Source organism: Vicugna pacos, chromosome 7, assembly GCF_048564905.1.
Source record: "Vicugna pacos chromosome 7, VicPac4, whole genome shotgun sequence".
In the NCBI taxonomy this organism is placed as follows: domain Eukaryota; kingdom Metazoa; phylum Chordata; class Mammalia; order Artiodactyla; family Camelidae; genus Vicugna; species Vicugna pacos.
In genome coordinates this window covers 83051322-83077082 of record NC_132993.1, presented here as the reverse complement: position 1 = coordinate 83077082, position 25761 = coordinate 83051322, and the positions used below count along the sequence as shown (strand labels likewise).

The following is a 25761-nucleotide window of genomic DNA, read 5'->3' as shown; positions in this document are numbered from 1 at the left end:
TATGTTAGTTATCTTTTACATTCCAGGAACTTACCTGGATGTTAACTCATCCCCTTGTGAACAGATGAAGGAGAATAAAACAGGTCTTCCATGTGGGGAGTTTGGCTGGCTTCCCTCTGACTTTTTTGGTTATTTTGTCATAGTTATTATGGCAAAAGATTCTTTATGAGTTCAAAGAAGTCCTTTCCTGAGCACTGGTACCTATGGCATTGGCCATTGGTTGATTTCCCAAGAGTAATCATTAAAATATCCCAACCTGTTTAGACTCTCACTTCATTTCCTTTGATACAAGTGACATGTGTTTTGGAAAGAGGTGGCTGAGGTTAGGAATGGAGATTGTGCCAGCTTTCCCCCACCAGATACATGTAGAGAGAGGTCTAAATTAAAAATTGCATCTAACAGCAACAAAACGCATCACCTCACTTGAACTGTGCCCTCCTGGGACCCAGCTACCACATCACTGAATGGAATAAAGGTGAATTGGAATGAGGGTCTTGAAGGGAGGAGAGAAGAGGGAGGGGAGAGAAGAGAGAAGGACAAAGCAAAGAGGAAGGGAAGCAGGAATAGGAACAAGGGGGGATGGGAGACAAGGGTAGGGGAGTGGACTATGCTATAAGAGAAGAAAAAGAAAATACTGAATCCTGAATATTAAAGAAGTCATGATAAGAAAAACAAGGTTAAGTACTGGGTACCAGGGGTTCAAAAGGCACAATACATACCCAGTGGCAATGACTCATGTTGATGTTGGCTTCGAATAGCAGCTACGAGGCTGTGTCCTGGCCTGGCCAGTAAAGAGGCTCCTCTGTTTCTAGAGACTTCGGAGGCCTAATTTCAAAAAAGAATGGTGAGCATTAGAAATCTCATCTATTTCGCATGATCTTTTGATACTAATTTTTCAATACGAGGAGTAAAAGACCCTGGCATCTCTGAAGTTAAAGATGCAAGGAAGTTATAATCCTCAAAGTGATGGAAAAATAAGCAAATTAAAAAAAAAATGGCAATAGAATGGTTGATGTTGTGGCTTTTAAAGAAAGTGGTCCTGCCAAATGTCATGAATGTTCATCAGATGAATACACGAACAGACTAAGAAACATTCCTTTTCATAAATACATCAAAGAGACATAAATAAACTCTTCGTGAAGACTGGCAGTAGGTAGGTTTACGCCCTTCATCGCTAAGAAGCAGCACTAAACCTTTCATTCATCACCGCGTGCAGAACGGACCGGCTCTTTTAAACAGCGTTTATCACACTCCGATGGCCATTCTCTGTTTAACCCCTATTATTCCATTCACCATGCAGTATCTCGTGTCCTCACAAAATTCTGCAAGATAAGCATTATTAACCCCATTTATAAGTGGGGAATCTGAGGATGAGACAAAATTAAGCTTTTCCAAAATTGTCAGCTGTAAGAGACAGAATCAGGGTATCAACAAATGCTTGACTGCAAAGAATTTTTTTTTTAACTTCCCTTTACTAGTAGGCTGCATCCAATATCTTAGTTTGGGCTGGGCATCTTGACAAAACATCAACTTGCTGAGGTTAAAACTGATATTTGTGATGGTTAACCTTAATTTAGCTCAATTTTAAATTTTAATAAATTCCCTAGGTTCTAGAGCAAGACCATGAGCTTTCTCCCATGATTTACACACATTTTCGCTCCTTAAGGACCATTGAGGGGTGAGCTATTTAAACTGAGGCACCACAGGTTTTCCACACGGGGGCAGCTTCACCAAATACATGGGGTTTGGTGTAGATTTTGACTCACTCTATGATATTTGGCAAAGTAGCCAAAATAAACTTTAAAGATATATAAGAATTTTGCTTATGACTTTGTAAGGTACTCATAAAGAGCTCAAACATCCAGACAGAAAAAGGAAAGAAAATTCTCCCCCTGAGACCAGCATACAATTCACTCACACGGAATTCAGGAGGGGTGATGAGACCCTGTGGTGCAAATTCCAGGTCAGGTCAGGTCAATGTCAAAATGATGACTTAGGACCAGAACATGTGTGATACTGCAGATGACAAGGCAGGGCAGATGGCTTAGGGCTTCATTATTAAAGAAACAGTAATTGCTGGCTTTACTGCGGGTCCTACTTTCATACTCCGCACAGGTAAGAAGAACATCCTTTGTAGGCAGAGATGTGCTGCCAGTTCTGTGTCTGTATTTGGCAGCCTTTGAACTGCTCTTCTGGAAGTAGTAGAGACGTAAATCCATCCCTTTTCTCTCCTGATCCTTCTCTTTGCGCATGGCTTACTTTTGGGACAAGGGAATAGATTTCGTGCCACTTTGGCTGGCTTCTCGCGTTGATGTCCTTAGCACTCAGCTCTGTTGAGTCAGTCACCAAGACTTAGAAGACAAAGGGCTGTACTTCCGTTATAGCCCTTTGCAGGGAAATGGTTGCAAAGTGATGAAAAGAAAGGTTTGCTGATTGCTGATATGCAGTATTGAGCCTCACACTTCTCCTTTTTCTCTGTGAATTAATAAATATGTAAAGCCTTTCTGGGACTGAAATGCTCTGTCTCTTTTCTTTGGAAAGAATTACATCAGTCTGCCTTAATGCGTGTTTAAAATACTTTTGCTGCTTTAAAGACCCTCAAACTCAAAGCCCAGTTCATTGAAGATGATCTAAGTGATGAATTAACACAGAGAGAGACTGGGGAAGCAGATAGATCTGACAGTGAACTTCGAGGAGGGTTGGCTGTGCACTGAACTCGGGTGATACCTGCTGTCACACCCCGAGTGAAACTGTCTAATTGTCAGTAGGTTGCCTGGAGATGGATAAGGCTTTGAAACAGGAAGGAGCTGACTTCTATTCCTGGTAGACACAGGGAATTCATGTGCTGCGGATACACTTTTGGGGAAAAATGGTGTCTACTTCTGAAGTCACCTGCTCACTGGCAAAACTAAGCCAGACTGAAAAATGTCAGAAACCAGAGGAAAGTCAGCTGCTCTGAAGGCAGATGACTGGCTGAGGGTATGCTTGAGGCTGGCGATGAGGAGATGGAGAAAACAACACAGGGAAGACGTGGGGCTTTGGGGCTCCTTGACACAGAAGCATCTGTCAAGGATAAAGGAGGTGGTTGCAAAGTGGTACTGGCTGGCTTACAGACCAGAGTCAGAGGATGGGAGGGCCCCCATAGAAACATCCTTCTCCAACTGAGGGCTAGGAATTTACAGGGAGGGAGACAATTTCAGGTAGGGTGAAAAAAGACTGAGATTCTAAGACTGGGTAGAACTTAGCATGCTCGAGGATCCTTGCAGCCCTGAATGGGTACCGAATGGTCCATCCTGAGGGATGTCTGTTATAACTGAGTGGCTGATTTAGCTCTCACTGCAAACATGATGCTAAAAATCGCTTCCCTAACTACTGAATACGCCTAGAAGAATGGCTTTTCCATTTAACACCAAAATTAATATAACTCATTGAACTCCCCAGAATTTGACACTTTTAGTCTTACTGAGTTTCTCACGCAGGAGGGGTTGTGTGTGTGTCAGAGAGACAGAGAGAGGAGAGCCCCCTAGTGGCCTGCCTCTCCCCGGACATGCTCTGACTGTTCTGACTGGGTAAAACGCAGTTTGCAGGAAGAGCTACTTTTAAGATTTCTCTTCCTTTTGATTTTGAGATAGCTTTAATCATAATTGCAAATATGAAAACTAGCAACATTTAGCGGTCCAGACAAAGCGAAATAGACATGCTCACAACATAGTTTTCAGCGATGGGTAAGCAAGCGTCTCTTCTGTGTTGCAGTTTGGAAATGTAAATTGGTGGGGGTGTTTTTTTTTTTTTTTTTTTTAAGCTGTGATTGAAAATCATAGGCTTTAGACTGAATTTGGGTCCACTAATGCTCCCTTGAAAACGCTAGAGACTTGATGATAAAAAAAATAGCAGATTGAGAAGAAAAGTCCAAGTGATGAGTTAATTCATCACTAGATTCCTTTCGTATTCTAAAAATGGATTATTAATAAAGCTTGTAGAGCTCTAAGAATAAAAGAGAGAGAGATCTATGTTTGAGTCATTCAATGTATTTATAACAGTGAAAAGTGGGCAAATAAACATAATGGACAAAGAAAGGCTTGAGTTAAATTACAGTAGATCCATGTGATAAAGTATGGAAGTATTTTAATGGCGTGGAAACCATCTACAAACTATTGTAATGGTAAATAAAAGAAGATACAGAACCACAGACAACATGTTCCATGTTTTTCCTTCAATGTGTACCAGAAATTGTCTCTAGATGGGGGGGGGAGTGGACTGTATGAGCCTTTTAACTTCTTTTCCATCGGTATCTGTACTTTCTATACAGACTACATACTGCTCATAATTCAAAAGCTGATTTTCATAGGCATCTGAATTTTACCAACTTCCAACCAAACTTGTAATCCAGTAAAGGTTACGTGGAATCAAGAGGAAAATTGCCAATTTTAAGAAGCAGTGCAGAAGTCACCCTCCCCCAAGGCAGGCTTCCGGAATGAAGATTTCTCTCTGTCGTCGGAGCCAAAATGTAATGACTTTTGGCTTATGAGCAGGTCATTGCAAAGAGTGACTCAGAGTGACTTCTGCTTTGAGAGTGAAAAGTCGTTTCTCTTTCCTTTCCCTTTCTCAGACCCTTCCCCTTTCCTGGGGCAACTACTGTTGAGCTTTTCTGTATGGGCCCTTCCAGAAATTTCCTGTGACTGACGATTTCCTAACTGGACCAAGATAAGGTGGTGAAAGAAATGAACATTATGTGTTCTGTTACCCTTCCCTATTCATGTTAATTTGTATTGCAAATTGCAGTATAAATAAGACAGATTTGACCTACAGTGATTTCCTTACTGATGGAGAGATGGATCCAGTATTTATAGCCCCGGGTGTTCCTTCCATTCATTTATGTCCAATTCCATTTGGCTACTATGGAAGAGATAAAGCTGATTTTGTTGATGCTTAAATGTGTGGCAGACAGATGTGCCACTGTATTAAGATGCATGTTAAAGCGTCAAACAGTGATCTTTTTATGCATAAAATCCCATATTCTTGATAACTGCTTTCAGGAAATGGCCTGAAAATTTTTCAGGGGAGGTAAAGGCTAACCCAAAAGGTGCTGAGCAGTGTCTCTCTTAAAAACCTATCATTGGGGTTTTGAGGGAAATGTTTACCATTTAGAATCTTGGCTATAGAAAGTGATTTTAATTCTGTCCTTACATGCAATTGACCAAACATCGACTGCTAAGCGACACTCAAAAAATTCATGAAGGTGAACGGAAAATATCGATTCCTAAAACGGAGGTCTAAGACACATGTACAGTGAGCTCCCCATTACCCATGGTAGGTGACATAGCAAAATCATGGATCCTTGATTATTCCTGAGTCTCATATTTCTGCTGCTTAGCTGTCCTTTCAAACTGGCCATCCTGCTGTTCCCACACTCATCATCAGCACAGCTCCAGGCACACCGGCCAGCCTCCCCAGCCGGCTCTCCTACTCATCTTCCCTGTGTGCTACTGGTGGGACTGCGACTCAAGCATCACAGACTCTGAAAATCGTAGACCTGGAATGGATTTAGTGGCCATCCACTAAATCCACTGGCAGATGGGGAAACTGAGGCCCCAGAAAGGGCAGGAAAGGGCAATGACACACAGAGCCTCTGTGGAGAAGCCGGAGCTCGGACTCCCACCTGCTGACTCAAGTCCCAGGTACCCCTTCCTCCACACTCCTCCATTTCCCTGAGGGTTTTCTCTTTATCACCCCAATGTAGGGCCTTATCACCTCATTACCTGGCCTGTGGCTATGGCCTCTCATGGCCTTTCTCTCTCAAATCCCTCTGTGCCACAAGCCTTCCTCTTCTTGGCCATCATTGTCTCCTTTTAAAACTACTAGTCGGGGGGAAGGTAATAGCTCAGTGGTAGAGCATATGCTTAGCACGCATGAGGTCCTGGGTTCAATCTCCAGTCCCTCCATTAAGAAAAAGTTACAATAAAAAGATAAAAAGTATTCAAGAGAAAGTGACAAATGCTGAAGTAAGGCACAGAAGATCTAACACCCATATACTAATATATGGGTATTGTAAGTCCCTGGGAAGAAAAGTCAAAGTAAAGAACAAATATTAAAACTGGGAAAACTGGACAGCTACCTGTAAAAGACTGAAATTAGGACATTCCTTAACACCATGTACAAAAATAAACTCAAAGTGGATTAAAGACCTAAATGTAAGACCAGATACTATAAAACTCCTAGAGGAAAACATAGGTAGAACACTGTGGACATGCATTACAGCAATATATTTTTTGAACAAGCTCTTGGAGTATTGGAATTAAAAGCAAAAATAAATGGGATCTAATTAAACTTAAAAGCTTTTGCACAGCTAAGGATACCATCAACAAAACATAAAGACAACTTACAGAATGAAAAAAAAATTTGCAAATGAAGTGACTGACACAGGACTAATTTCCAAAATATACAAACAGCTCAGACACCTTAATATCAAAGAAACAAGCAACCCAAGCCAAAAATGGGCAGAAGACCTAAACAAGAATTTCTCCAGTGAAGACATACAAATGGCCAATAGGCACATGAAAAAATGCTCAGCATCGCTAATTGTTAGAGAAATGAGGATCAAAACTACAATGAGGTATCACTTCACAACAGCCAGAATGGCCATCATTGAAAAGTCTACAAATGGTAGATGCTGGAGTGGGTGTGGAGAAAAGGGAACCCTCCCACACTGTTGGTGGGAATGTAGACTGGTGCAGCCACTATGGAGGACAGTATGGAGGTTCCTTAAAAATCTAAAAATAGACCTACTACATGATCCACCAATCCCACTCCTGGGCATATATCCAGAGAAAAATAAAATTCAAAAGGACACATGCACCTCACTGTTCACAACAGCACTGTTTACAATAGACAAGACATGGAAACAATTCAAATGTCCAATGACAAATGACTGGATAAAGAAGATGTGGTATATTTATACAATGGAATACTACTCAGCCATAAAAAAGAATAAAATAATGCCATTTGCAGCAATATGGATAAACCTGAAGACTGTCATTCAAAGTGAAGTGGGCTGGAAAGAGAAAGAAAAATGCCGTATGACATCATTTATACAAAGAACCTAAAAATAATAATAATAATAAGGACATAAATGAACTAATTATTATTTTGATGTCTTGAATACGTGTAAGCATATTTGACTGTCCTTTATGACTGGATTACTGCATTCTGTTGTTTCTTATTTTGTAGTTGGCTTTATTCCTTTGATAAGTATGTAAGTTTAAAAAGCTTAAGATCTAATCTGTTCTTAGAAACAATGATCAGTACATATATGTAAACTAAAAAAATGTACAGTAGACCATCTATATGTATTCACATGCAATATAATGTGCATGTGCAGTCAAACTGTAATAATTCTACATAATAAAACTGGAAAAAAGGATACACACACACACACAAAGAACAGATATTAAAACTTCATTAAATTAAATTAAATTAAATGAAAAAAAAATACTCATTGACCCCTGGACTAGGAGCTGGGAAATCTAGACTGTGGTCCTGAACTCTCTGTGAGACTGATTTCTTGGTATTTCAGTTTACTTGGGTATAAAATATGATTCTTAATTGAAGTAGAATTACCACCTAAGAGTATTTGGAAATGCTTAGGGGGGTATTTTGTGTGGTTTGTTTGTTTTCATAGTAACTGGCAAGGTGGGGGCACACCTGAAATTTAATGGGTAGGACCAGACCTTACAATGGCCTGAGATGATGATTCCACGCATCAGAGAACTGGCCTCCCAAATGGCCAAGAGTCTTGCCCTCTTGAGAAACAATGGATGGACTGAGCTCTAAACCCCTTTTTAAAACACAGATCGTCACTATTACTCATCTTCAATTCATTCAATGGACCCATAAAAAAGTCCCAAATCTCTGCCATGTGGCATTCGAAGCTTTCCAAAAACCAAGACAGAAGCCAAGTGGAAACTTCCTATCCTGGTCACACCAAACTAGTCACTGTCTCTCCACCTCCTCACGCCCACCTGGGCGCCTGCGCTTATGCTAAGCCCTGTGTGGGGCTGCTCTTCCTCTGCCTTTGTACTCAGTGAGGGTTTACAGATCTTTCCAGGTCTAGGTCAAGTATCTCATTTACAAAGTACCTTTCCCTGGCCTCCTTTGAACTTCTCTCTTGACACTCAGTCATACTCTAATTTCTCTTCTGACTTAACTCTGTGTGTATTTATGGCCTGGCTTCAAAAACAGAACGCAAATTTCTCCAGGAGCAGGGAGCCTACCTCATACGTCTTTGCATTTCACGGGGCTCAAGGCAGGTCATGCACTTAATCAATGTTTGTTGAACAAAATCACATCACAGCAAACACAATTAATATTCTCCCCCCCTCTCCTATTTTATACCCAGGTCCTCCTGTCTGCTCTGCCCATGGGCTGTGCGTCCTCACAGTAGGAGGAGCCAGGCATTTGTTTTCATAGAGGCTGGGTCTTTGTTTTCTCTGGTGTGCTGCCCCTAGATCAGATATCCTCTGCTCCCCAGCCTCTCTCTCAACTGTTTTTCTTGGTTTTCCCTCGTGTCAGTGCAAAGCTACCAGCAGAGAGAGGTGGGGCAGAGGGATGAGGGCTTTAAAACCCTGACGGACAGTCAGTTGGAGAGTGAATGAATTAGGAAGCATACAGAGAGCTGAGTGCCCTTTTGGCATCATGTGTAGTCTGTCTTGGCATTAATATTGATACTTTATCATGATAATGTGCCTTTGGGCTAGTTCATCATATCAAACAAATGTTTTAGGAAAGGTAATGCAAGGGGTTCTCACCTTCTTAATCTTGTTCACTCAACAGAAAGGTTTTTAATATTTAGATTTTCAGGTTCATTTCTTGTAAGTGTAATAGATCTGTGTGTTTAGGGGGTTTCATTGCATAATTGACATTTTTTGACTGATGGGGAATCTGTCTGCAGTACAGAGCTTCTTTTATCAGATGTAGTTACTCTATATTAGTACTGAAGTTACCTTATTATATTAAAGAACTCGGACATTTTAAAATTAAATTAAAATGGCATATTTCAAGCTGATGCGGAATTTGGATTTTATCCATGATCATGTCAAGACAATACATCTTGTATGTTCTGACGGTGCTATTAAAGTGAAGGGGACTATGCGTGTTGAGCTGAGAAGCTGGGGCGCTGCTTTTGTAGTCTGTGAACATGTCTGCTGCTGAGTGTCTGGTGTCTGGATAGTCCTGACACCACACAACCCTTGGGGGTATATAATACTCCCTCTCTGCATGGTCACATACACATTTATGTATATGCAGAGAGAGTTAACATGCTCTCAGCAGTATCAATACACCGACAACAAACTCTTCCTTTGAGACTCTTGTTTGCTCTCTGGAAACTGACAGAGTTGGCTGACAGGTGGATGGTCAGTTTCTGTTTCTCCTGGGATGTCCACTGTGGCCCTCACCGGAATGACTCTCTGTGGGGCCACGTATAGATATATATATATTTCTCTTCTTCCTCTACCACTTTTTTCATCTTTTTACCTCTTTGTAATCTAACTACAAAGATGCTTTATGAGAAATTATTTTATACGGAATTTTTCTCAGAGCCCGTATCTCCTGAGATCTGGGTGGTGTCTGTGAAAAGGAGGTATGGATAGATGCTTAGACAGACAAAAAAGGGTTTGCTTGTCATATTGTCAGGAACTAATCAGCAATGGAAAAGAGCTTTGATTTGAGAAAGAACGGGAAAGGGTACGAGATACAGAAACAGTCATTCAGAAAGACAAGGAACATGATGTTTAAGAAAAGTGGCAGCCTTTCACGTGGAATGAAAGACAATGTAAACCAGGAAGGTGGGAGGGTGGAAACAGAGTATCCACGTGGCCCAGGGAGCTCCCCCAGTTTTTAGTCCATGTTTATGCTACTGAAGTCTTCTCTGGGGTCTGGGGAGGGGCAGAAATTTAAAGGCAGTCACACACATGGCACCATAGTTCCGTGGTCTTGTAAGAAGGCACATGTGATCAGTAGCCCTGGGGAAGCACAGCCCCAGCCGTGAGTGCAGGGATGTCCCGACACTGCATTCCAGTTCCTTTCAACTGGATCGATTTCCAGTAGCGTGATTGTGCAGGACCAAAGTGAAGGCAGAAGGAAGGCCATCTGAAGATGGGTCTAGGGTGTGAAGTGGGTGCCCCAAGCCATCATCCATTATTCTATAGGGATCTGGACTCAGCTCAGCCCCTTGGGGAACGGGCATCCCCAGATCCCATCCACTCAGGGGTCGCTCTGGCCCCACCAGGAGAGGCAGAGCCGGTGGTCCTGTGGACGGTGGGGCAGGGGAGGGCGTGGCAGGGGGCTGTTACCTCTCCAGCGCTGTAACTTCGGAGTCTTTGGAGGTGCTGTCGGTGAGTCAGATGGTTGGGAAGACGACCATTCTGAAGAGGGATTCGGGGGTCAATGAAAGTGGTGGCCCGGCTGTTGTGGTCGACGAAGAAAGACTGCAGACAGACCAGTAAAGAAAGCACATCGCATGAGAACGAGCCACAGGGAAGCCCAGGCTGCAGCGGGGTGATGCTCCGGGGCTGGGTCATCATGTATGGGTCTGTCCCTCCTGTACATCTGCTCAAAACCGGATGGGAGATGGAGCTGGTGCTGCAGCTTATCCAGCAGTTCAACAAAGCAACGCCAGTCGCTGATGAACGCTTTACACTGTGGAGCTACGGAGCAGTGACCACCACACTTAACGTGGAAAATAAGAGGCATAGAGCCTTTGATGGATAAAAAAATAATTCTAGAAATTAATTTGTAGAGCATTTTATTTATTTTTAAAATAAATGCTCTTTTTTAAAATTATGGAATTAGCAGTCTCACTGGGAAAAAAACTTTAAATGGACAAAAAAATAGAAAGACGATAAATAACCCATATCATCCCAGATATTACAATGGAAAAGCAATCACTGAAGTATTTTTGTGGTTTTTTTCTCTTCCCATGCAAATATACATATATACATATACTCCCCGCATCAGCACCTATAATTTTGTTAAAAGATTTTTCACCTATTATTTTATAAGCATTTTTCTCAGTTATTAAATATTTCTTTTAACACGGAATTTTAATGAGTGTGTAGTATTCAGTTTGACGGATGCATAACAATTTCAGTACCCTCTAGCATTGAACATTTGACTTTTTTACTATTTTACAGTAATGTTTCAATTACCACTCTTGTACATAAGTCTCTGTGGCATGTCTGATTAGTGTAGATCTTCCAATTTATGACAAGGTCATTCTTTAAATCTGAAATGATCTCTCACAAAAGAGAAACTTAATCCTTTTTTTGTTTCTTTTGCAAAATCTTTTGTACTAGAAAGCAATCTTGCAAATGCTCTCTTTTGAACAAAATGTAATGTTTGGTAAAGATATCTTTGCCTCCAGTGACCTAAGCCAGTGCTGACTCAGAAAGGGTTGTTATTTCCAACAGTGTGGATGGGACTGAAATGATGCCCCCCGCTGCAATAGTGTGTCAGTTGCTCAAAAAGTGATGCCAGTGAAAAGCAAAAACTTGAGTAAAGAATCTGAATAAGAATGAATTGTGCGTGGAAAACCCCCCAACACTTATCACGAGATTTTAAACAGATGAGTACAAACTGAATGAATATCCAGTAAACGTGGACTTTAAAAAAAAATTACAGTTTAGTGGCGTTAAGTATGTTCTATTGTGTGGCCATTACCATGATTCATATCCTCAACTTTCTCATGTTCCCAAACTGAAATTATGCCCCCATGAAATAATACTTCCTCATTCCTACCTCCCCTCTAGATCCTGGTAATCTCTACTCTGTTTTCTGTTTCTATGAATTTGACTATTTCAGATAGCTCATATAGGATATATTTGTCCATTTATCTCACTCAACATAATGCTTTCAAGGTTAATCTAGGCTTTGTGCGTCAGATGGTCATTCCTTTTTGAAGGGTGAATAACATTCCATTGTTTGCATATAACACATTTTGTTTATCCATTCTTTTTAACAAAAGAATTAATATACGTTCCATTAACAGAAAAGTATTCAAATCCTGACTTACTTTGTCTACTGAATCTGTTGAACTGATGGTTATAATACACATTTTTCTACCATATTGTATTTCTTTCATTTCCTTTGTATTTCTCTTTTCTTTTTCTTTATATAATACGTATAAGTTCCTTGGCTCATATGGAATACATGATTACTGTATCTTTAATTGTGACATTGATTAATATCAAATCTTTCTCTGACCCCCTTATAATGATTCAGATTTCAACTCTCCTTTGTATGATATTAATACACCACCACTGATTTTTCTGTTATTGTTCTTGCATTATATTAACAGTGATTCTTTTCCTATTAAACTTTTGGAATCATTTCTTAGGTATGTCTTTTTATAAGCTGAATTTGTTTGCCATCAGATCTGATAGTTACCTCCTTTCGGTATGTAAGTTTATCCCGTTTCCACCTGCTGCCACAACTGTCATGCCTGGCTTTACTTTTGTTATCAGAATTCCCTTGTTTTTTTAAGGCTAAATAATATTCCATTGTATGCATACACCCCATTTCCTTTATCCAGTCATCCATCAACAGACATTTAGCTTGTTTCCAACCTAACCCAACCTAATCTCTTGGCCATGTGAATAACTGCAAAGAACACAGGAGTGCAGATGTCTCTCTGAGATTGTGACTTCAGGTCTTTTGGATCAATACCCAGCCTGGGATTGCTGGATCCTCAGCTACTTCTGTTTTCTTATGTCTGCTTCCTCTTGACTTGTTTTCTGTTTGTAGCTGCTTCTTCTTGCTCAACAGAAGTCATATGCTCCTGTGCCACTTTGCAGATGACAAGCAGATGTCTTTAAAAAATTCATTTCTCTTTTCTGCAGGAATTTCTAGGAGATATGCTTTTTCTCAGATAAAGATTCTGTTTCCTTCAGGTAGAAGTAGAGGCCACTTCTCATTCTGCTGTTACATGTTCACTCTGCAGTAGGGGCTGCCTCTGTCTCGTGCCCGCCACCCGCAGCCCCGCCACCTCTCTGGGTGGTAAGTCTCCTCGCCTCCGCCCTGGAGCCCACTGGGGCTCACACGCAATCTCTCCTGAAGTTGAGTGGGGGCTGTGTCCTCCTTCCTCGGATTTTCAAGATGACAGATGAGTCAGATGTCATGTTGTCCTCCTTGTTGGGATGACCATGCATTCAAAGATACCAAGCAGCTTAGCCCACACGGTGCATGCTGCAAGTGAAGGCTGGCATCTCTGAGTATGTCAAGAAAACAAGAAGCAGACTGGGCGAGTGAGGAACCAGAAGATGACTTAGAGTTCTAGAATCCTCTCTGGCTGCCTATGAAGAAGGTTTTTGCATAGAAGACTATCACCACACCATACTCCACTGTCATTCTCCCAGTCGAAGCCACATCCAGTAAACAAGAAAGTCCCGGGGAACAGATTCTGGCTCTGGTGGCTTTTCTCCTACACAGGGTCTCCCCGCAACCTGCCGGTTCATCCCCGACCACAGAGCTGGTCATAGAGATTCACTGAACTGCAGACTTGCATTAGTGGACACCATCTTCTCACACATACTCCAGAGAGTCGAGGATCTGGGGCAGCCTAAGGGGTTTGTAGGGGACGGATTTCTGGCTCCCAGAGCACAGTGACGCCCCATCAGGCCACTCTGGGAAACTGTGGCTTTGCATGTGCACAGTCACAGAGGAAAGGAGCTGTGTGACGCAATTTCCCACTGAGACACGTGTCTGCTGGTAACACTTCTGATTCCTTTGACACTAAAAGAGGGACGGATTCTGTCTCCCCAAATTTGTAAAAGATCACACGGGGACAGTTCTCTAGTACACTGTTTGGCTTATCCTACAAATACACTGAGATGACTGATGGTGGTTAAGAGAAAACATTCTCATTCTTGCCTTCGTAAACTCAGCTAGGCTCCTAAAGCATCGCTGGGAAAGACCAGCTTTGGTCAAGGTCACACAAAAGCAAAATGTAAGCCAGTAATATTACGTGAGCCCAATTCACCGTGTCCCTGTTTGCCAGGCTGTTTTCACGAGAAATGAAGGCTTATTAGGGAAACCACAATGAGTAATCTAATAATGTCACTCCCATTGAACTAATGATTTCATTCCTTGAGAGGGAGTTGTCTAGGAGGCAAAACAATAGAAAGGTCATTGAACAGAATTGGGTTTCAAGTTCCAAACCTAAATTTAAAACTATGTAGCCCATTGTTCTCAGCTGGTGTGATATTCCCCCTCCCCCCACCACACACATACACCAGGGGACACAGAGCAATGTCGCAACGTGGTGGCACCAGTGGGCGGAAGGCAGGGATGCTTGGAAACACCTTACACATCACAAGATAGAGACCCGAATGCAGATGGTTACCCCTCCCTTCCTCCCGGTGGCCAGGCTTTCCACTCCTCATCAGCCTCCCTCCTCACTTGCTCACTGGTCTTTTCCTTCAGGGGAAAGAGGCCTTTTGATGTGAGACCCACTCAGTAGTCACGCTCACCTTTCCCTGCTGGTCCGTTTTGATCTCCCAGCCCCGGGGCAATTCCAGCCGCGTGTCTGCGAACATGTTGATGAAATTCACCAAGTCCCGGTTGTGCTGGTAGCGTTCGAAATTGCGCGCGTCCCGCCGGACTTTCAGGATCATGTGCTTTAAGCAGGTGCTACTGGTGAAGACTCGGTAGGCACTCTGAGACGGGGTCAGGCCGATCGGGGAAGGGAGTGGGGTTTAGGAGAAACACAGACCAAGCACACTTTGAGCACCTTAGCAGGCTGCAATATGATGGCTATGCAGAAATTTGCTGTGAGCCTTGATGGGGAAGACTCAGGAGCAGAGATCTTGCTGGAGAAGTAAACGCCTGTCCACCACAAACATATATGGACCTGTTTGCCATCCTGAATCCACCTGCTGCTCCTGCAGCCTAGGACACTGCCAACCTTCCTGCATCTCAAAGCTCCCCTCCTCCATCCTCCCTCTCCTGCCTCCCCTCTCCCTCTGCCTCAGCCTCTGGAGTCCCCCTCTGCCTCTCTGAGCATCGCTGCCCCCTCTCCTCCCTGGTTCCTCCTCTGACTGCACAGGTCCACCCTGGCTCCTCTCATCTGTCTATACAACAGGGAGTCAGGTCCCCTGGGGATTTCAGGCTGGACTTCAGAGGTCTACCACTCCTCTGAGCCTTATGCAAAAAACTTATGTGTGTGGATGGATTGGAGGCTGAGAAGAAATGAAAGTTTCAGGCATTTTTTTATGCTACCAAGGGCTGGTGTGTGTGGATAAAGGAAAGGCTGCCGGCAGTCAGAGCAGGCCAGGGCAGGGGCTTGTTCTGTCCCAGGGCCATCTGGTGCCTGGAGCTGAGGGCATCACTCTCTGGCATCCTTGTCCCCCTTTGTGACTCAACCCTGCACCACTGGGCAGCTGCTCTAGGTCTAGCCATCGGATGTCCCAGAGGCTTCTCAAATATAACTGGTGACCTCCTCTGCCTCCCACAGCCTCCATCCCTCATCAAACTCCTGCACCTGCTTAGTGGGGCACCACCACCTACCTCAGGGGGCCCGACTCAGAGACGACTCGGACTTTCTTGAGTCCTCATCGTCCATGCCTCCTCAATCACAGTGTCCCAAAGCATGACTGATTCCACCCAGAACTCTCTGCTGAGCCGAGTCCTTCTTTCCCTGCTCTCAGCCCCTTCCTTAGGGCAGCCTTTCCTCACCTCTCACTTGAGCCTCTAGTCTTAGCCCCCCTCACTCTCTCTCCTGCACTTCTGCCAGAGAAAATGATGTCGCAAACATGCCGATCATGTGACACTGGTGCCTGAGACGGCTGCTGGTTCCTGTCGCCTACAAGGTAGAGCCAGGCTTCTCTCCATGATATAGCAGGCAATTTGCTCATTCTCCGTCTCCTCTTCCCACCTCTGCCTGTCACCACGCTCCAGGCCCACTGGCCCATCACAGCTGCATCCTCTCCCCCATCATGCCTGGACCATCCGCCCCGCCCACTTTCAACCTTCCAGACTCCATTCAGCAGCTGCCTCCTTGGGACTGCTCCCTGAGTTTCCAGAGCACACCTGTGTTCCCGGAGTATCTTGTTCCTCCCTGAGGTCAGGCCCCGTCCTGTCACATTAGACTCGTCTTTTTGCACATCTCTTGCTCCACAATATGGGAGTTGGGGGGTGGGGGGAGTCCTGGCTATTCAGACATCACCCTAATCTGTCCTTATGACTTTATTTAGCTCCTAGATCTGTGCCTGAACCACAGGAAATGTTTGTTAACTGAAAGAAATAATGACTCCAGTATTAGGTCACTGCTGTCTTGATAAAATATCAAAAAAGAAAGAAAAAAAACTACCAGTGTAAAAATCACATCAAATTTACCTTAAGCAGGCTATTTGAAAAAACTGATTATATGAAAAGGAAACCTAGTTATTTATCTATTTAAAAATCTCTTTCATGGAAGTGATTTTATCAAACGATTCAGGCTGAAGGGTATCTGTCAACTTCATCCTCTTGTTCCTTTAAAATTGTGAAAATACATGTTTGTTTCCAAATCACTTGCACCGACATGAACACATGTGAAGCCAACAGAAACCAAAGAAGCAACAGCATTTCCAAATCCAGCTTTTCTCCCTATTGGGAGGCTCACAGAGAGCGAAAAAAGAGGAGTGGTTTTACTCATCTTTTTTCTTTTCTTGATTTGTTTCCTTTCCTGGGTTATAACGCTATCCTCTTTAACCTATCAAATGACTTTGCAGAGCTGTGTTTGGGGTCTTGCCGGAAGCCGGGCCCCGCCCCCTCTGCATGCGGGACACTCACATAATTGGCGTGCAGCACAGTGAAGAACTCGGGGTTGGTGATGAACTTGACCGCCGGGGACTGCAGCAGCAAGGTGATTTTTTGTGAGTTCACTGGAGAAAGCGACCCATCTCGCCTCAGATCTGGAAAAAGTGAAGCAAAGCCACTGAAGGCACTGGGGAAGAGATTGTTTCCAATAGAGTACTTCCCTGTCCACGCCAGCAACACACAAGCCTTCACCCGCGCAGCGGGAGCAGAAGGTTGTTTTGAACAGTGATCTGAGCGGGTGTCACAGTGACCTGAGCGGGTGTCGCACGCAGTGATGGGGTCAGGTGTCCTGTCTTTGTGTCAGTTATGAATCATTATTTCCTAGGAGTGCTCTTGTATAACTTGTTAGGCTCAATCCTGAGCATCACGTCCCTTTGATCTCACGACATTTTTCTTACTTTCTTTATAATTGTTGACCACGGTTGTGATAGACTGTTTGCAGAAAGGGCCACAATTCCCCTCCTCCCTGCATCCCCAACAATATGGTCCTTGGTAGCGTCTCCTTGTTGAACAGAGCTGGCTTTGTGCTTTGCGTAACAGAATCTGCCAGAGGTTCTGAGCTAGAATGTTGAGGGCCTGTGTGTCCCCACTCTTTCTCCCTCATCACATGGGCTGTGGCCTGTACAAGATGAGAAGCCATGGGGAGCAGGGACAAGCCCCCCCCCGGCTGAGGACACCTCAGCCCAGCCAGCCTGAGGCTGATTCCACAGCTGTCCAAGGATGCTTGTGTGAGCCCAGCAGATCTCGGTTCAAACTGCCTACCTTCAGAACTGGGGGACAAATGCAGGGCTGTGAGCCTAAGCTATTAAGCTTTGGGATGCTTTGTTACACAGCAAATGCCAGCAGATCCAACACCAAACCCAGAAATAAATTTTCTGTGTCTTTAATACTTCACCGCTCTAACCCCCTCTCTCTCAGAGGTCAAATAAAGAACTTGATAACAGAAAACCTAAACTAGTCAGTTTAGTTAGCATAACTAGTAAAGTGAAAAAACAGGCAATTAAAATGGTTGGTGGATCTGTGTCTTTGGAAGCACATGCCCGCTGCTCAGACTATTTTACAGCTGTCAATCGGCCACCGTTAACCCAGTTGAAAAAGAAACTGGATGGTTAGGATGTCACTGTGATAATCTAAGGCTACTACAGGTAGAAAAAAACAGAAGCCAGTCTCTTCAAAGAAAACAAACTTATGGTTACTCAAGAGGGACAGGGGAGAGGAGGGATAAATGAGGAGTTTGGGATTAACAGATACACACCACTATGTATCAAACAGGGAACTACATTTAACATGTTGTAGCAACCTATAATGGAAAAGAGTCTGAAAAAAATAAATATATATAGGACTGAATCACTTTGCTGTACATTTGAAACTAGCAAACATTGTTAATCAACTATACTTCAATAATAATAATAATAAAAGAAACATCCAGTTTCTTCCGCTTTTTGAATATTCTCATCGGAATTAGACTCCGGCAGATTCAAAGAAATGGACACCAGACCCTCGTGGATACGGATGGGATTTGGTACAAACACCCCCAGGTGGTACGTAACCATAAGCTGGCCGGAAAACCTCTTTACTCCCTGGTTCCTCCCTCAGCGGGGATTGTGTTTGAGTCAAAATGCCAACAAAGTATTATTCCTACTGTTGTCATGTGGCTCCTTGGAAGGAGACCGTGAATTCTTATTGCATGTTTTATTTATAAGTGGAAGCAATCCTTAGGACGCCAACAAATCAATGTCCTCAGCAAGAAATGCTTAAGCCACCAACACACTGACCTTGATGCATGGGTACTGAAACTTTTCACAAGTTCTCTGCACTGTGAATCCGTTTCTCCTTTACATCCCTGGTGGGAAACCTCTGTCCATTTTACCCTGTGGGTGCTAAGCCTCTTTGGGACCTCACGCACCCCGTTGCTCTCTTCACCCCAGGGTGCGTGCCCCCTCCGAGGGGCAGGGTGAGGGGCTCCCACACTCAGTCAACACAGCCACTGGAGGTCAGCCCTGAAGCCTGGCCCCTCCTGCCATACCTAAGGTCGACTGAGAAGATTCAGCCTCAGAGTCACTCCCACCACCTCCTCCTGCTGGGACTTGCTCACAACTCTGACCGCCAGGATCTTCTTCGGGCCTCTCTGTAGCAATGGTTCGCTGGATGTTTTGATACCTTTGCGGCAGAAGATGGAAAGACAGGAGTTAACTTTGGTCTGTTGGCTTCTTGGGAGCTAAGGCTCTGAATTAGGTAGGGGGGGAAATCTGCAAAGAATTGTCTTGGATGTCAAGAAACGTCAGTAAAGAACCGTTCAAAATCCCAATAACATAACCCAAGACAATCAGCAAGACAGGTATCTCTGGATGCTGTGGCTTCTTTTTGTTTTGTAAGCTGACTTAAAAAAAAATCAACACACACACACACACACACACATATACACAAAAACCAATCATAAAAAGTCTCTGCCCTGCATTAAACGAAATTGGTCTACGTCTAAAACAACGGTGTGGGATGGAACTTAAAATGTTACGGCAAAGATATCAAATCACCTCTGCTTGTTTGTGATAAGTCTACAAACTAGAACAACAGTCTTACACACTTGTCATTTGACAGGGAACTGACAGGACCGGCAGGGGTCATGCAAAGATTACACTAAAAACACACTGGCAGACACGTAAATGCTTCCTGCTTATTTGAAGGTTCATTTGATTTTTCTTCCCAAGTTAGGGCATTAATCAGTGGGTCAGCCGATCAGTCCTCTCACCAGGTACTTACTAAATATTTGCTAACTCTTCCCACGTGCCCGGGTTCTGTGCTGGACTTGCAGATCAGAGAGAAGTCTAGGATAGGATCTTGCCCTCTGAACACTCACGGACAGGATGGAACAAAGAAGGGAGAGGCACGTACACCGTGGTGACTCTAGCGACATGAACAAGCTGCCCTGGGTGTGTAAGAGGTGTGAACACAGACGAGCAAACACCGGAGGTACACGTGTTCTCAAGGGAGAGAATGGACTTGCCGGGGAGCTCGCAGGGAAGGAAGACAGAGAAAAGAACATGTGTAAGACTTCAGTTTGGAGAACTTTGAGAAGTCTGAGAACCAAACTCCTCTTTAAGGTCAAGGAAAGAGGGCACTGGTACAGAAGATCTTGTGTGTGTAAGAGTGTGTCCCCATGGCCCGACCTTGGATTGTACCCAGCTATTCACTGCTACTTGGACTCACCCTCCTTTTCCTATTCACACCCCTTTCTCCACCCTCACATCTCTTCCTTGAGCACTAGTCCCACATAGCCACATTCTCCTGGCTACTGTCACTTGTGTGACCTCAAGGACTTCCAAGTCAACCTGCCCAAATCCACACGAAAGTCTTCCCGCCAACCTGCCCATCCTATGTGCTCTTTATCCGGCACCTCCACCCACCTGCTCTAAGTGGAAACCTTGAACTTCACAGTCGTCTGCTCCCTCTTCTTCAACCTCCATATCCAGTCAGGCCCCCAATCCTATTGCATCTACATGTAAGATTATTACAAATTCTGTCACTAAAGAGCTCTTGAATTCGGCCCCTTCTCTCATTGCTGCTGTGCTGGCGGGGGAAGCTGAACCCTCATCGTGGGCCTTAACAGGCTGAGGTGACGGGCAAAGTCAAGGTCAGATGGGGAGGAGGATGGGAATTTTACACGGAGGAGGAGGTGCCGGTTCTCAGGTCTCCAGACCACTTGCAAGAGAATCATTTGGGTGACGGCTAGAATGAAAGAAATTGGGGCAAAATTGCAATCTGCATAGATAACATCAAACTTAAAGAGAGCTCCAGACCAGTGGTTCTCAGACAGAGGTGTATAAAATACTTTAAAATATAATTATTGTCTATTATCTACAATAAAGTATTATCTACACCTATATTTGAGATTCACTGGTCTGGGGCTTTCTTTAAGTTTTATTTTATCTAAAGTGACTTAGCCACTCCCTTCTGATGCCTGCCAGAGGATAACTTTGCCTCCAGCAGTGACTGTGAGGCATTCCTGATGACGGCTTTTATAAGAAAATGTGGAAGGAGGTAAGAGTAAGCAAGGAACCGTGGAGGGAAACATGTGTGTTTATTTTCCCTCCACGGTAGGGAGGTTGGTGGGGAAGGTGCAGGCTGTCTGTCCGTGGTGCTCTCCCTGCTGGGACTCAGAGTGCAGCCATGGAGGGTGGGAGACAGAGTAGGCCAGTGAGAAGCTGCCTAAGCGTGTAGCCTTAACCTGGGGATGGACAACCTTGACCTGGGAGAGGATGACCTTGACCTGGTCTTCCAAAGACCAAGGAAGCCACTGTTGGAGGATTTCCCCCAAGTGGCTCAAGGCAGGTTGCATTTTCCAAAAATGGCCCAACAACATTTTTCATGAGGTCCCAACCAACAGTCAACAGCCAACATCAACCCCCAGGTATGTGAGTCTCAGCTCAGCCACCATCTGACTGCAACCCTGAGATACCCCAAGGGAAAATGAACCTAAGTCAACAGTCCTAAATCTCAGGTGCTGGACCCCACCCCTGCCTGATGTGCATGGAAGTAAGACACACAATGGTTTGTGGAAGGTCCCCAGCAAGGGCAGGGCTGCAGCCTCAGAGGTTTTCTCTGCTTTAACAACGAGAGAGGGAGTCAGGGAGCTGGTCCTCTTCTATTTCATCAAGAATTAGCCTTCAACATCCCCCTTCACAATTTTTTTCTTTTTGCAGCCAAACGTTAAACAGTCACATGATATAGAGTTTATGGAAATATAGTAAGAAAGTCAGCTGGAATGTCGAGTTTGGAAACGGACATGCATACATGTGCACACACACAGAAGAACACACACACATACATACAACCAAACCAGAAGAAAAGAACTTTTCCAAAAGTAAAGCAAAGTGAAGCAAACCCAATTAACCAAGCCCACACAAACAGACAATTCTCATGAGAGGAGTCAAAATTGGTAAAAAAAAAAAAAAAAAAAAGCTCATAGAAATAGAATTTGACCCTCCCTCCCAGAAATGAAATGTAAGAAGCACCAAAGTACCAGGAGTACCACTTAAGTCAGCAAAAACACACCAAAAGCGAAGACGGAAGGGAGGCTGTGGCTGTTGGCAGCGTGAACCCACGGAAGCACCTTAGAGAACATTTAAGCATTGATGCCAAATTCGAAAACCATGTGGCTCTCCCTCGGCTGGCCCTTTTGGGAAGATAACCTTAAGGAAACTCTCTAAGATAATCCCCATATTTTATAGGCCTTGGGGCTTTATTCAAAACAGTGATTAAAAGCAATAAGCAAAACATCTAACAGTGTGGCAAATTAAGTGAACTAAATTACATCCATTCATTGGAATACTATACAATCATTTAAGTGATAATCTTTTTAAAGATTAAAGTTAGTTTTGTTTCGGGGAGGTAATTACTTTTATTGAATTATTATTATTGTTGTTATTATATTTCTATTTAAAGGAGGTGCTGGGGATTGAACCCAGGACCTCATGTATGCTAAGCAAGCATTCTAGCACTGAGCTATACCCTCTGCTCAGTGATAATCTTAAGATTCTGTAGCAATATGGAAATTTTTATCAAGCAGTAAGAGAAAAATGAATATGAAACTATACGTTATCATTATAACTATACAAGGGCTGTGCCTATAGCACTTAAAGTTAGTTAAATTTTTTTTTTAAAGCTAATTCTTGGGGACGTAAGATTGTAAGATCTTCTTTCTTCCTATTTAAAACTTCCATTTCTCAATGTTATCATAATTTTATCCAAATAGCTAAAAAATCAAACTTGAGTAGATGGTTTAAAATGAGAATGTACATTTGTATTTTTGGCTGGTTCAATAAATATTTGCGAAGGTTGAATTAGCTCGCGATATTCTGAAAGGAGAGGAATGAACTCGGGAGATGGTCTTGGACTGAGTCCTGGTAAGCCCTGACCGCACACAGGCACTGGGAGGGGGGACACAGAGGATGAGGAAAGAAGGTGAGGAGGGTACCAGGGGCTGGAGAGGAGGCGGCCACGGGCTTTGTGCGGAGGGATCTGGGAGGGGAGGTCGGGGTTCGGGGGCCACGTGACGTTTAGATTGGGCCTCGGCAGGATGGAGATGCGTGCCCGGTGGAAGGCAGGCAACGAGGGGCCTCCCTGCCGTGGGAGCAGGTGGCGAAGCCACAAGGACCACTTGGGGACACCACACGCTCCTTCCTGCTCTCCACGTGCCACAGTGTGCGCCTCTTGGCACAAACACATTTTGCTTCTCACAATCCCCCTTATTAGGAGTCAAGGGAAACTCTTCCTTGCAACACAGAAACATTTCCTAGGTTGTCGTCAAATGGCGTGATGGTTGTTAATTTCTGCCGGTAACTGCAAGTTACTAAAAGAATGACCGCTGTGTGGGACCCCGTCTGCAGTGGATCAAGGACTGACAGCATCCTTTGTCGGACCGCCATTATCAGCCCAAATCGCCGGAAAACTTTAAAGGCCTGAAAGCGACAGGTTAAGAGAAGTATTGAAGAGCCTGGATGCTTCTCTCAAGGTTAGCGGACCTCCCCTAGATAGATTTTCTTTTCCCAAGAAATATGCACATTCTCAAATCGTTACATTCCCTTTGCTTTTATCTGTCCAGATGGAGACAGGAAATACAGCTGCCCATTCGGCAAAGTCTGGCCTCAAAGTCCAGCACGTTTATCGCCACTGGGGGGCACAGGATTTACACATCAAAGCCTGCACAACTTCTCTAGAGGCCTGGTTCAGGATGGATTTGACCTCATTTTTATATGATACAACCTGAGTGCTGTGAACGTCCATGGATTTTAATGTCAGGGGCCAAGGTGTTTACTTCTGCTTCTGGTTGACTGTTGAACAAGTTCAGCTTAGCTGTCGGGCAAGACAGACTTCGAGGCTATTTCTGCCTGTGGCGTCTCAACAAGGTCTCTATGTAGAATGAGCCTTGCTGTGTCCTCTGCATTTGCAGTTGGAGTGTTGTTGCAATCACCATGAAAGGGCTCTGCCAGGGATCTTGGCGCGTTTCTATCTAATAAAACTGGGTTATCATGAAGTCCTTCCTTGTAATAAGTTTTCTTTCCATGGGAGTGACTGAAAAGAAATACACTGCCGATGAAAATACTTTACAGTTCTCACGAACGACTTAGACACTCGGCTACTGATGGGGGAAAAATGGAAAGCCAGTATCTTCCAATGCGCAAGCCATAAAAGAATCCTGGTGATTTTCACCTAAAGCATCCTCCTCTGTGGACAATAGTAACCAATTTTCTGTTTCTGTGTATTTTTAATGGGATTAAATTGTCCACATTTTTTTTTTCTGGAGGATACAGTTAACCTTCAAGGGACATCTGTTATCATAGTGGTGTGCCCCAAACACAGTTATTTCTTCTTTTTCAGTCCCTCTCCGCCTTTCTTTTTTGTTTCACACTAACAAGACGGCACATGGGTACAATCAAAACTGAGCCCTCAGCCTGCATTCCTGGCTACTAAAGGTATCCCAAAGCCACCACGCTGGCCTTAAAGAATCAAGAGGTTGGATGTGACACTCATATTCACTTACAGCATGGAGAGATGCTATTTTGGGTTTCACGTGCAGGTCGAAAACAAAATGACATCTTTACCTACTTCCTAAAAACGAGTAAGGGGTCTAATGTTAGACAAAACAATTCTCAAAAAGTGTTTTTAAACATTTCTTTTTCTTTGGATTTTTTTTGAGAAGTTAAACTTCTTTTTTTTTTGGCTAGGGAGGTAATTAGGTTTATTTATTTACTAATGGAGGTACTGGGAATTGAACCCAGGACCTCATGCGTGCCAAGAAGTCACTCTACCGCTGAGCTATACCCTCCCCGCTAAACATTTCTCTTTCCACGATGAAAGCTTTTTAAGAATTCATATCTTGGAGCAGATAGTGACTGTGGGACCAGGGTAGGCATGGAATGGAGCGATTTATAAGACAGCCTTTTCCCCAGGCAGCTTTTAGTATTCTGTTAAACCCATCCTTGGAATGTCCTCAACTGCTTGGGTTCTGAACCCGTTTGAAAATCTTATGACAGATATGGAAGAGTCTGGCAGACAAAGTGTGCATCCGTGTATAATTGTGCACAGTTTCTGGAGGGTCCCTGGAACACTGACACCCTCAGTGAATACCTGGGTGAGGCGTGCCCCACGGGCCCTTGGCTAAGAACACTTGTTTCCGAGCCTGGACCATCAGGAGGTACAGAGGATGCCCCATCTTTAAATGACACTTTGTCTCCTGCCGCCAAATTCTAAGTCTAGCTTTCCAAGTGCTGAATGTGAGTGGGTTTCTTAAGATACGTAATTGCTTTGCATTTTCCTCATGCAGCCTGAGCAGAAAAGCCTAAGAGGGGGTTTCCTTGGCGGCCCTTCTCCTTTCACGGGTTTACAGGGGCTCACTGCATGCTGGTCACCAACCGCCGGTTGAGTTGCTCCATCTGCTGGACGGACCCGGATCTCCGCATCCCGTCGGGGGTGGCCGCTGCTGTGGGGCGCTGCCAGGTGGTCGTGCGGTTCACGTGGTCCACGTAAAAGACCCGCCCGTGGCTGTCAATGCGGGCTTCCCAGTCTAGCGTGTAATAAAAAGGCAAAACGAGAAATCAAGGCCAGACCACTGGTCCACGTGACACAGACACCCTTTCCAGGTTCTGCAGGTAGAAAGAACTCACCACTGGTTACTTGCTGAAGACCAGACACTGCCACTGCCCAGGGCACCTGCCTGACTCCTGAGGCACCGGCATGGCATGGGCATCCCAGAAAAGAGCCCCCGGGGCCAAGCGTATCTGCTGGGCCATTTTAACCAGTAACCATGGTTCCTCCACTATGACCTATGTTAAAATTCTAATAATTTCTAAAGAGAAAGTCTAATGTTTCATTTATTTCCTTCTTTAAAAAGTTCCATCCCATCAATTTTCT

General features: G+C 44.1%; 1 protein-coding gene across 2 annotated transcripts in view; it reads right to left on the bottom strand.

Moving 5' to 3' along the window:
• The window catches only part of HECW1 (HECT, C2 and WW domain containing E3 ubiquitin protein ligase 1), a 316328-nt gene that overhangs the window by 53271 nt on the left and 237296 nt on the right, over positions 1-25761 (bottom strand). For both annotated transcript variants that reach the window (XM_072965253.1, XM_072965254.1), the window contains 6 exons: positions 25264-25414; positions 18878-19011; positions 16825-16946; positions 14523-14708; positions 10350-10484; positions 720-825 (listed from right to left, as the gene is read on the bottom strand). In XM_072965253.1, the coding sequence (XP_072821354.1) occupies positions 720-825; positions 10350-10484; positions 14523-14708; positions 16825-16946; positions 18878-19011; positions 25264-25414 (834 nt within the window). The remainder of the gene's footprint in view (positions 1-719; positions 826-10349; positions 10485-14522; positions 14709-16824; positions 16947-18877; positions 19012-25263; positions 25415-25761) is intronic.